This window comes from Hyperolius riggenbachi, chromosome 4, assembly GCF_040937935.1.
Source record: "Hyperolius riggenbachi isolate aHypRig1 chromosome 4, aHypRig1.pri, whole genome shotgun sequence".
In the NCBI taxonomy this organism is placed as follows: Eukaryota; Metazoa; Chordata; class Amphibia; order Anura; family Hyperoliidae; genus Hyperolius; species Hyperolius riggenbachi.
In genome coordinates, this window is record NC_090649.1 from 214,811,041 (window position 1) to 214,824,188 (window position 13,148).

The 13,148-nt window shown below is 47.3% G+C and overlaps 1 protein-coding gene across 1 annotated transcript in view; it reads right to left on the minus strand.

Moving 5' to 3' along the window:
- Positions 1 to 13,148, minus strand: part of CSMD1 (CUB and Sushi multiple domains 1) — a 2,205,021-nt gene that overhangs the window by 179,854 nt on the left and 2,012,019 nt on the right. Inside the window, 2 exon segments of the mRNA XM_068281348.1 lie at positions 1,043 to 1,216; positions 12,395 to 12,568. Coding sequence (XP_068137449.1) covers positions 1,043 to 1,216; positions 12,395 to 12,568 — 348 coding nt within the window.

Genomic DNA, 13,148 nt, shown 5'->3' on the forward strand with positions numbered 1-13,148 from the left:
TTAAATTTCATATCATCAGGGTTGCCATTGCTTTCCAAGGGGGCTTTCAGCATCAGCATCTAGAGTATTGGCCACATGTTCCCCAGTATGTTGGCTTAGCCTGCATTTTGTTTTCACTACATAATACAGGCTGCACAGTATATTGTTAGTTTTGAATTGCAATTTATATTATCGTGTATATCATTTGTCTTGGAACCACTTTAGTTGGAGAAAGTTTTACAACTCTCCACATATTTACAGTTAACACAGGATCGAGAAGAAATAGTGTTGAAAACTTGCATATCTCATCATACACGCGATATGACACATACAGTTACGCATGTTGTCTGGTAAAAACAATGCAATTGATGCAGTTTAAAAGTACTCTAAGATAGGAGCAGACACTGGTTTATTCAAGTAATTATTCATATAATTAGCAGTGACATCTATCACATCCATTATGAGAACTTCTATGCAGTCACTGTCAAAGCATCATAAGCACAGTGTTCTGCAGTAGTCAAAACTGTTCAAGTGTGGTTCAGGTTTACTATAAGACTTGACTTTGAGAATCTCAGGTCCTATAAAGACTTTTGCGAAGGAAAAGGGGGCATCAACTTATAATATAGGTCATTTTGAGCATATTTACAACAGGTACGTGGAAATGGAAATGCTACATTTGAGCATTATGTGAAGCTTAGCGTTACAAATTGCCCAGCAAGCTCATGGTGAACCAGAACTCCTAGAAGTATGTAAGGGGCTGAAAGATACCAAAAAGCCTCCCTTCTAAAATTATATGTGAAACAGAAGTTTGCCTTCTTCAAACAGATGGTATTTGTGATTATGCAGGTTGGAGTGAGCTCACTCCAACCTGAATAATCACAAATACCTTCTGTTTTAAGTAGGCAAACTTCTATATGTGAAGCTTAGTAATCTGCCAGGTCTTGGATTTACAATCTGCATCAATCTAATCTATCTAATGTTAGAGTAAAAGTAGAAATCAGTAGTGTAAGCACACACATACATACACGCACACACTTACACCCATCCCTTACTTGGTACTTACAGACACAGACTGGAGTTTGTCCTGACCACTTGTGATCCTGAAGGCATATACGGACGGATGTGCCAACTAGTCGAAAGCCAGGGTTGCACTGATAGACAACAGTATCTCTATAGCTGAAGCCATCACCACTTATATGTCCATTTACAATAGGATCAGGAGAATCACAATGACCAGCTGTAACATAGTATAAAGATTTTGTTAATGTGGCGTACATTTCAAAATGAAAAGCATTAACATAGGCTAGAGTTAATATATATATCACCCACTTCACTCCACAGGCTATTTTACCCTTACTGCCAAGAGCCATTTTTACCTTTCCGTGCTCCTTTCATTCATTTAGCCATGACTTTTGCCACAAATGAGGCTTTTTGTGGGTGATACTTGTTTCCAGTAATTACTTAATTTTCTATACATTTTACAAGAAAAAATAAGGAAAAAATGAAAACAAATACTATTTATCCAATTCCATCCCCCATAGTTTTAAAATAAACAATGCTAGTAAAGATAATAACTCTAGTAAAACTTTCTTTAGTGGATTTTTATTTTAATTTAGAGATGCACAGGCATTGTATAACAAGGTTTTTATAATTCCTGAATCTTATTACTCAGGCCGCAAGATTGAAATTTTCAAGGTAATCTATACTAGAAAGAGTACCAATGTCACTCTACATTGGTACTTTTTTAGGGATCAGTTGAAAAGGATGCCATCTATAATAGCAGGCACTAGGGCTGACCCCTATGCAAACTGGCTACAAATAACCAGGGGGGGATATGGCTAGCTAAAGTTAGGTTCCCACTAGGAGGCATTTGGGTTAAGCACTACTGGAAGGGGGGGGAGGAAGAGAAAGGAGAGGTTAGGCCATAGTAAAATAATTAGTAAATATTACCAAAATTTTACTATATGAATGAAGTAGTAGGATATTGGTAAAATATTCTACTAACTGCTATTCTTTTTCAACCGGCGCCTTTATCAACTGTATGCCTTTTTTATGCTTACAGTAATTTCTGGAATATCTAAGCTAAGTTGTAAGAGGGAATGGAAGGACACTTAAAAAAAAAATCTTTAATCACAATATTCCCTGTTCAGGAATGACATATGTTTATAGTATTTTATAATGAAAGGGAAATTTCAGGCAAAGCTTCTCCTGTACTTAGGATTGTTGACAGGCTGTCCCCCTACAGCATATTGAAAAACTGATTGATAACACCTTTCCCAACAGGATTAGGTTCATACAAAGCAGAGTGAGGTGGAAAGGATTTAGAAGACAGCTGCCACATCAAACACAGACTGTGTCCTCCTCACTAGTGGAGATGTTATCTAGCAGACAGCACTGTCAGAATACTGGTGCTGATTAGTAGCAATAGGCAGACAGTCACATGTTACTGCCACCCATGCTAAGAAAAAAAGTGGCTTACTCTTGTTTTTGACACAAATACAGATAAGGGGAGTCACTTCCTTTTGACTCTGTAAAGGTGATGGACTTACAAATATTGATAAAAAGAACTAACAGACCCCAGTAATACCATGCACCCCTACAAATGTACAGCTTAGGTTGCCCAAAATAATTATATGTGATCCTTTCAGGTGTTTTTTCCATGTATGTCCAGGTGTCCGCTGACAGCTCATTAGTGACCAAGCATGCTGGAAAAACTGATCACCATTTCTTTTGTACCGTTACAGGTTTTGGCAGCTTACTCTCATTTTACACCATACCTCACGGCCGTCCCACCCATGATACTAGGTGATACCGCTTCCTCAGGCGGTATCACGCATCAGACTGCATCCCGCCCACTACCCTCCCCCTCGGCCGCCGCCGAATTACCATGTTTAAACAAGCAGCGTCCCCCTAGGCTTGCCTGCCTGCTTGCTTGAAGAACTCAGATGCACATGACCCACAGAGTCACTGTGTAGAGAGGACAGCAGCTCCCATAGCACGTTTACCAAAATAAATTACTTCCGGTAATTCATTTGGGCTTTCCCCCTGCAGCATATTGTTGACAGAGCTCTCTGTTGTTGGGGTCTGATCACCCCTGCCCCAAAGCAAAGCTTCTCCTGTACTTAGGATTGTTGACGCATCAGACTGCACCCCGCCCACTACCCTCCCCCTCGGCCGCCGCTGAATTACCATGTTTAAACAAGCAGCGCCCCCCTAGGCTAGTGTTGGGCGAACATCTAGATGTTCGGGTTCGGGCCGAACAGGCCGAACATGGCCGCGATGTTCGGGTGTTCGACCCGAACTCCGAACATAATGGAAGTCAATGGGGACCCGAACTTTTGTGCTTTGTAAAGCCTCCTTATATGCTACATACCCCAAATTTACAGGGTATGTGCACCTTGGGAGTGGGTACAAGAGGAAAAAAAATTTAGCAAAAAGAGCTTATAGTTTTTGAGAAAATCGATTTTAAAGTTTCAAAGGGAAAACTGTCTTTTAAATGCGGGAAATGTCTGTTTTCTTTGCACAGGTAACATGCTTTTTGTCGGCATGCAGTCATAAATGTAATACATATAAGAGGTTCCAGGAAAAGGGACCGGTAATGCTAACCCAGCAGCAGCACACGTGATGGAACAGGAGGAGGGTGGCGCAGGAGGAGAAGGCCACGCTTTGAGACACAACAACCCAGGCCTTGCATGAGGACAAGAAGCGTGCGGATAGCATGCTTTGTACCACCATGCAGTCATAAATGTAATAAAGATAAGTGGTTCAATAAACAGGGACCACGCGGCAACGCTAACCCAGCAGCAGCACACGTGATGGAACAGGAGGAGGCGCAGGAGGAGAAGGCCACGCTTTGTGAGACACAACAACCCAGGCCTTGCATGAGGACAAAAAGCGTGCGGATAGCATGCTTTGTACCGCCATGTAGTCATAAATGTAATAAAGATAAGAGGTTCAATAAACAGGGACCACGCGGCAACGCTAACCCAGCAGCAGCAGCAGCAGCAGCACACGTGATGGAACAGGAGGAGGCGCAGGAGGAGAAGGCCACGCTTTGTGAGACACAACAACCCAGGCCTTGCATGAGGACAAAAAGCGTGCGGATAGCATGCTTTGTACCGCCATGTAGTCATAAATGTAATAAAGATAAGAGGTTCAATAAACAGGGACCACGCGGCAACGGTAACCCAGCAGCAGCAGCAGCACACGTGATGGAACAGGAGGAGGCGCAGGAGGAGAAGGCCACGCTTTGTGAGACACAACAACCCAGGCCTTGCATGAGGACAAAAAGCGTGCGGATATAGCAGCAATGCTTTTTGCCGCCATGCAGTCATAAATGTAATACAGATGAGAGGTTCAATAAACAGGGACCGGAAACGCTAAACCATCCCAGATGTTCATCGGTCATGTTACTTGGTTGGGGTCCAGGAGTGTTGCGTAGTCGTTTCCAATCCAGGATTGATTCATTTTAATTTGAGTCAGACGGTCTGCATTTTCTGTGGAGAGGCGGATACGCCGATCTGTGATGATGCCTCCGGCAGCACTGAAACAGCGTTCCGACATAACGCTGGCTGCCGGGCAAGCCAGCACCTCTATTGCGTACATTGCCAGTTCGTGCCAGGTGTCTAGCTTCATGCCCGGTTTCAGGTCCAGCGGTGCCAGCCACAAATCCGTCTGTTCCTTTATTCCCCTCCAAATTTCCTCCCCTGTGTGCTGCTTATCCCCAAGGCAGATCAGCTTCAGCAACGCTTGCTGACGCATGCCAACAGCTGTGCTGCACTGCTTCCACGATCCTACTGCTGCTGGTGCTGGGTTAGCATTTCCGGATGAGGTACAGCTTTGAGATGCGTTGGAGGAGAAGGAGTCAGAGAGGTAGGTGCTGCTGTTGTTATCCAGCTGTTTGCGGCGTGGGCAACACCCGCGCCGTAGCAGGTGAGGAATCGCTGCCAGGCTCCACAAGGTTCACCCAGTGCGCGGTAAGGGAGATGTATCGACCCTGGCCGAACGCACTCGTCCAGGTGTCAGTGGTGAGGTGAACCTTGCAGGCAACGGCATTCTTCAAGCTTCGGGTTATTTAGCTGACCACGTGCTCATGCAACTCAGGCACTGCAGAGCGCGCAAAGTGGTAGCGGCTGGGAACCACGTAACGTGGGATGGCCACTGACATCATGCCCTTGAAGCTGTTTGTCTCCACCACTCGATATGGCAGCATTTCGCAGGCCAGAAGCTTGGCTATGCTGGCTGGCTGTTACTGCCACGGCCCGGGGGTCATTTGCTGGCAATTTCCTCTTGTGCTCAAACATCTCAGAAACAGACAACTCAACCGTAGCGCTGCACACCGAAGGGCTGTTGGTTGTTGTGTTTGATGAACACTGGGAGACCTCAAGAGCACTAGTCCGGAAAGTGACAGTGTCAGCATCGTCTGATGTTTGTGAATGTTGTGAACCACGCAATGGCTGGGCTACTGCTGCTGCTGAGGCGGGTCTGGTGGTGAGTCTGGTGAACCCAAGGGAGGCAGTGTTGCTGGTGGTACCCTGTCCTGCCGCGTTTGCCCACAGAGTGGGATGTTTGGATAGAATGTGGCGGCTCATGCTGGTGGTGGAGAGGTTGTTAATACTTTTCCCCCTGCTCAGGCGGGTCTTGCACACCTTGCAAATCGCCATGGTAACATCCTCAGTGCAGTCTTCAAAGAAAGCCCAGACTTTAACTGGCTGAGGACTCGGACCTCGTGCGTGATGTGCTGGTGCTGCTTAACCCACTGCTGGACGCTTGAGAGGTCATCCAAGTAATTATCTGGTCCTGTTCTTTTGGATCTGTGAGGGTTGTTGTCCTGGACAACATGGGCAGTATTGAGTGGGTTTTCTTGGGTGCTCCCCTGTGGCCTGTACGTGAACCGTCAGGGGAAACACCTCTTCCCTTGCCCCTCCCTCTTTCACCGGATTTCTTCCTCATTTCACTTATCCTTAAAGTACACGCTGACTGGCAGCAGTACAGTGGCAGTACAGAAATGCTATACAGTGGTGGGTGAGCGGTGTACCACTATTGTCAGCAGTGACACAGAGCACAATGCTATACAGTGGCGGGTGAGCGGTGTACTACTGTTCCCAGCAGACACAGAGTGGAAGTAAACACAATGCTATATAGTGTGGCTGAGCCGTGTACACAGAGTGGCATTAAACACAATGCTATATAGTCTGCTATATAGTCACCCCGAACAGGGTGATGTTCTGCAGAACCCGAACAGTGGCAAACACTGTTCGCCCAACACTACTGGGAGGGAACGCAGATTTTAGTACCTAAACACACGATACAACATGTTTTCCGGGGTCGGACTCTGAGGCACATACAGATGGTCCCGATCATCATCCTCATCATACAACTCTTCTCCTGAGTCTGACCCACCCACCACCTCTGCCACCCCAACATCCCCAGACACAGACCCCTCATCGTCCTCAACATTAACTTGGGATGCTGGCCTGAGCCAGACCTCCTCCTCCACATCAGGCCCCATCATCTCCTCAATGGCAGCCCTCATTAATCGCTCTGGCGACGGACTGATGGACACAACGTTCTCCTCCGGGGAGGGCTGCTGCTGACCACTGGCTGCTGGGGTGGATGTTATAGCTTGCGTGGGGCGTTGGCTGTTGCTGTTGTTGGGAGTGCTGCTCACAGCGGAGGTCTCTGGGGAACTCATGTTGAGCTCATATAGTGGTTGACGGTGAGTGGAGTATTACTGATCCCAGCAATATACACACTGACTGGCAGAGTACGCAATGCTATATAGTGTGGCTGAGCGGTGTACACAGAGTGGCAGTAAACACAATGCTATATAGTCTGGCTGAGCGAGCGGTGTACTACTGTTCCCAGCAGAATCAGAGTGGCAGTAAACAATGGTATATAGTCTGGCTGAGCGGTGTACATAGAGTGTCAGTAAACAATGGTATATAGTCTGGCTGAGCGAGCGGTGTACTACTGTTCCCAGCAGAATCAGAGTGGCAGTAAACAATGGTATATAGTCTGGCTGAGCGGTGTACATAGAGTGTCAGTAAACAATGGTATATAGTCTGGCTGAGCGAGCGGTGTACTACTGTTCCCAGCAGAATCAGAGTGGCAGTAAACAATGGTATATAGTCTGGCTGAGCGGTGTACACAGAGTGTCAGTAAACAATGGTATATAGTGTGGCTGAGTGGTGTACACAGAGTGTCAGTAAACAATGGTATATAGTCTGGCTGAGCGGTGTACACAGAGTGGCAGTAAACACAATGCTATATACTCTGGCTGAGCGAGCGGTGTACTACTGTTCCCAGCAGACACAGAACAGTAAACAGAATGCTATATAGTGTGGCTGAGCGAGCGGTGTACCACTATTCCCAGCAGACACAGAACAGTGAACAGAATGCTATATAGTGTGGCTGAGCGAGCGGTGTACCACTATTCCCAGCAGACACAGAACAGTAAACAGAATGCTATATAGTGTGGCTGAGCGAGCGGTGTACCACTATTCCAAGCAGACACAGAACAGTGAACAGAATGCTATATAGTGTGGCTGAGCGAGCGGTGTACCACTATTCCCAGCAGACACAGAGTGGCAGTAAACAGAATGCTATATAGTGTGGCTGAGCGAGGTACACAGAGTGGCAGTAAACAGAATGCTATATAGTGTGGCTGAGCGAGCGGTGTACCACTATTCCCAGCAGACACAGAACAGTGAACAGAATGCTATATAGTGTGGCTGAGCGAGCGGTGTACCACTATTCCCAGCAGACACAGAACAGTGAACAGAATGCTATATAGTGTGGATGAGCGAGCGGTGTACCACTATTCCCAGCAGACACAGAACAGTAAACAGAATGCTATATAGTGTGGCTGAGCGAGCGGTGTACCACTATTCCCAGCAGACACAGAACAGTGAACAGAATGCTATATAGTGTGGCTGAGCGAGCGGTGTACCACTATTCCCAGCAGACACAGAACAGTGAACAGAATGCTATATAGTGTGGCTGAGCGAGCGGTGTACTACTGTTCCCAGCAGACACAGAACAGTACACAGAATGCTATATAGTGTGGCTGAACGAGCGGTGTACTACTGTTCCCAGCAGACACAGAACAGTACACAGAATGCTATATAGTGTGGCTGAACGAGCGGTGTACCACTATTCCAAGCAGACACAGAACAGTGAACAGAATGCTATATAGTGTGGCTGAGCGAGCGGTGTACCACTATTCCCAGCAGACACAGAGTGGCAGTAAACAGAATGCTATATAGTGTGGCTGAGCGAGGTACACAGAGTGGCAGTAAACAGAATGCTATATAGTGTGGCTGTGCAAGCGGTGTACTACTATTCCCAGCAGACACAGAGTGGCAGTAAACAGAATGCTATATAGTGTGGCTGAGCGAGGTACACAGAGTGGCAGTAAACAGAATGCTGAGCGAGCGGTGTACTACTATTCCCAGCAGCGACACACAATGACTGGGGGGGACCCTGGCTAGCGTGGCTGGAGCGCGAACTACCCTGCCTGCCTACCCAAAGCTAAACCCACAGACAAATGGCGGAGATATGACGTGGTTCGGGTATTTATTTACCCGAACCACGTGACAGTTCGGCCAATCAGAGCGCGTTCGGGTCCGAACCACGTGACCCGTTCGGCCAATCACAGCGCTAGCCGAACGTTCGGGGAACGTTCGGCCATGCGCTCTTAGTTCGGCCATATGGCCGAACGGTTTGGCCGAGCACCGTCAGGTGTTCGGCCGAACTCGAACATCACCCGAACAGGGTGATGTTCTGCAGAACCCGAACAGTGGCGAACACTGTTCGCCCAACACTACCCTAGGCTTGCCTGCCTGCTTGCTTGAAGACCTCAGATGCACATGACCCACAGAGTCACTGTGTAGAGAGGACAGCGGCTCCCATAGCACGTTTACCAAAATGAATTACTTCCGGTATACATGCTATGGAAACCGCTCTCCTTTCTTCCTGAAGCAGGTCAATTGGCCGTGGATTTGAGGTCTTCAAGCAGGCAGGTGAGCCGAGGGGGGAACCGATGAGCCTGTCTTGCTGCAATAGGCGGTCGCCACTTGTTTAACCACTTGAGGACCGCAGTGTTAAACCCCCCTAAAGACCAGGCCTTTTTATTGTTAATTGGCCACTGCAGCTTTAAGGCCAAGCTGCAGGGCCGCACAACACAGCACACAAGTGATCCCCCCCCCTCTTTTCTCCCCACCAACAGAGCTCTCTGTTGGTGGGGTCTGATCGCCCCTGCCCCAACCCCCCCCCCCCCCGTGTTTTTTTTAAAATAAATACTTATGATGGTTTTTTGTTTTTTTTTACTATTCCTTATTTGTTTTTTGTTTTTTTGTAAACCCCTCCCTCCCCCCCAGCCAGCCAATCCTGCGATTGGCTGTCATAGGCTTCTGCCTATGAGAGCCGATCGCTCTCTTGTCCCCAAGGAGACAGCCGTGTCACACGACTGTCCCCAGTACAGTGCTGCTGCTGATTGCAGCGCTGTACTAACACTAAAGACGGCGGTTTCATCGTCTAACAGTCTTCTGAGCGGCAATCACCGCTCGGAGACGGAAGAGGGGGTGGAGCTCCACCCCCTGAGCAGGAGATGCGCGTGCAGCCTGCGCGCCATCTCATGCAAATCAGTGCCCCAGGACCAATTGGCGTTAGGTGGTCCTGGGGCTGCCGCCGCGTCCACGCCCGTTGGCGTGGGGCGGTCTTTAGGTAGTTAAATATTGTAATCCAGTGGCGGCCGGGGAGGAAGGAGTGTTGCAGTAGGGGAGACCTGCTTTGCTAACCTATACTGGGGAAACCTATCTCCCTAACCTATACTGGGGGAACCTATCTCACTAACCTATACTGGGAGAATCTATCTCACTAACCTATACTGGGGGAACCTATACCTGTCTAAATTATACTGGGGGAACCTACCTGGCTACCTTATACTGGGGGAGCCTACCTGGCTAACCTATACTGGGAGAACCTACCTGGCTAACCTATACTGGGAGAACCTACCTGGCTAATCTATACTGGGGGAATCTACCTGGCTAATCTATACTGGGAGAACCTACCTAGCTAACTTATACTGGGGGAACCTATCTTGCTAACCTATTCTGGAGGAATCTATCTCACTAACCTATAATGGGGAACCGATACCTGGCTAACCTATAATGGGGGACTCTACCTGGCTACCTTGTACTGGGGGAACCTACCTGGCTAACCTATACTGGGGAACCTACCTGGCTAACCTATACTGGGGGTATCTGCCTCACTAACCTGTACTGGGGAACCTACCTGGCTTACCTATACTGGGGGAACCTACCTGTCTACCTTATACTGCGTGAACCTACCTGGCTAGCCTTTACTGGGGTAACCTACCTGGCTAACCTATACTGGGGGACCTACCTGGATACCTTATACTGGGGGAACCTACCTGGCTACCTTATACTGGGAGAACTTACCTGGCTAACCTAAACTGGGGGAACATACTTGGCTAATCTATACTGGGGGCATCTACACCTGGCTTCCTACATAGGGAGCACCTATACCTTGGCTACTTACCTATACTGAGGGTGTTTTTTCTGTTGGGAAATTGTTCCAAATTAGGGGGGAGGGGAACACATACTCACAAGTTTGCCTCAGGCAGCAAAAAGTCTAGAACCGGCCCTGCCTTACCTCCATCATAGAGCAGGGCAGCACAACTTTCTGATCAGCAGAAATTCAAAAACCATCTTTTTATAAGGAAAAGCCACTTAAAACATTTTTGAATTAGGAAAAGCTGTTTGGTAAAGGCCAACTGGATCAAGAGGGACATTGTTGTGAATGATTACAGCACTTTGGTTAGTCCCTCTGTACAGCTATTTATCCCAATGTCACAATCAATTGATTCAGGTGCACTTTAAAGCAAACCTGTATTACAAATCTAATTAATGAGATTGATGCAAGTACATATATGGTTTCCAAATGATAATTTAACTCTATCATTAGTGTACATGTGCTAATATACTTATATAGCGCTGACATGTTATACAGTCTTTGCAGTGTACACCTGATTTACATTCTCAGATTTTTCAGGTGGGGCATATTTACTGATGGCAGGTGCACCACTGTGAAATGTTTGTTTACAGTTTGTTACGAAAGTCAGTAGAAACAATACCTGGTCTCCAAGAATGCTCTGGGAGGAGAATCCGAAACAGATAAAACAGCTTAAGCTAAAAATCACTGGGAGGGTGGGGCTGAATACCGATATACAGCAATATATAGATGCAGAAAGTATTTCTGATGCTGAAACCAGGATAATGAATGTAAAAGTGTGCATCCTGAATACATTAGTATATTCTACAATAAGTCACTATGGCGCCTCTTTAACCACTTGATGACCCACCCTTTACCCCCCCTTAAGGACCAGCGCTGTGTTTAGTGATCTGTGCTGGGTGGGCTCTGCAGCCCCCAGCACAGATCAGGTAACAGGCAGAGAGATCAGATTGCCCCCCTTTTTTCCCCACTAGGGGGATGATGTGCTGGGGGGGTCCGATCTCTTCTGCCTGCGTGTGGCTGGCGGGGGGGGCACCTCAAAGCCCCCCTCCGCGGCGAAATTCCCCCCTCCCTCTCCTACCTGCTCCCCCCCGGAGATCGGGGCTGCACAGGACGCTATCCGTCCTGTGCAGCCAGTGACAGGACGTCCCCTGTCACATGGCGGCGATCCCCGGCCGCAGATTGGCCGGGGATCGCCGATCTGCCTTACGGAGCTGCTGCGCAGCAGCGCCGTACAATGTAAACAAAGCGGATTATTTCCGCTTGTGTTTACATTTAGCCTGCGAGCCGCCATCGGCGGCCCGCAGGCTATTCACGGAGCCCCCCGCCGTGAATTGACAGGAAGCAGCCGCTCGCGCGAGTGGCTGCTTCCTGATTAATCAGCCTGCAGCTGGCGACGCAGTACTGCGTCGCTGGTCCTGCAGCTGCCACTTTGCCGACGCACGGTATAAGCGTGCGGTCGGCAAGTGGTTAAAGCAAAGCAGCTCTCAGTATAATTGGTTTCTACTATATTTATAGCTAAATGTTCCCACTATGGACAAATGCCAATTTTAAGGGTTACCAAAGAACTTAATGGAAGGTTTTTGGGGATGTGTGAGGATGAGGAATACCATGCAAACACAAAGAAAACATGCAAACTTCATGCAAATAGTCTCCTGACTATGAACTGTATCCTGGAGCTGCAAGATGCACGTGTATGCCCACATGCTGATGACACCGTTTTGATAAATGATGATAGTACTGGTAGAATGTTTAATAACAGTAATTATATTATTTCTTTGCAAGTGTTCAAATATCTCTCCTATTATTACAATTAGATTGTGGCTGCAACAGTAGTGGCTCTGTTTTAATTTTAGAATTTAATTAATGGAAAACTTACCTAGGCATCGAGTTTCAGTACCACTCCACAGACCATTAGCCAAGCACTCTCTGACATGAGACCCAACAAGTGTATATCCAGAATTGCAAGTGAATATTGTTGTTGCACCATAGATGTTTAACGTTCCAATCTTGTTTCCATTTGGAGGGGATGCAAGATCCCCACATGAGATAACTGTTGAAATACATGAAAACATTACATTTACAAATTAATGGTACTATCTATTTATGGTTAAAAATAAATAACACGAAGAAAAACTAGCAATATATGCTAAGCTGTCAATCTCCAAATTACATTGATGGAATTACAAGACATCAAAGTGGAACTTTAACCCTTTTAACTCCTATTTCTGTCCCATCCCCTTAGCACATTTAAGATAACCATAAGGGCCCTTTTCCATTAGCAGTCGCTAGCGTTCGCGCTGAACGCTAGCGATTGCTGAATCGCAAAATGTAAAAAATGACCGGCGATTTCCCGACGTTTGCGGCCGCGATTTTGCTATGCTAAGCACTGCATAGCAAAATCGCGGCAATAATCGCTCCGCCGCGCGATCGCGATCAGGTCAAAAACGAATCGCGGTAGTGGAAATGACCTACCGCGATTCCTATGTTAAAAGCAAACTGTAGCGATTTGTAAAATCACTAGCGGTTTGCGGTTTTGCGATTCAGCCATCGCAAACGCTGTAGTGGAAAAGGGCCCTAACAGATCTTAAAGAGCATGTTATGTTCATGATCAGCCCAAGTTGGCTAAATTG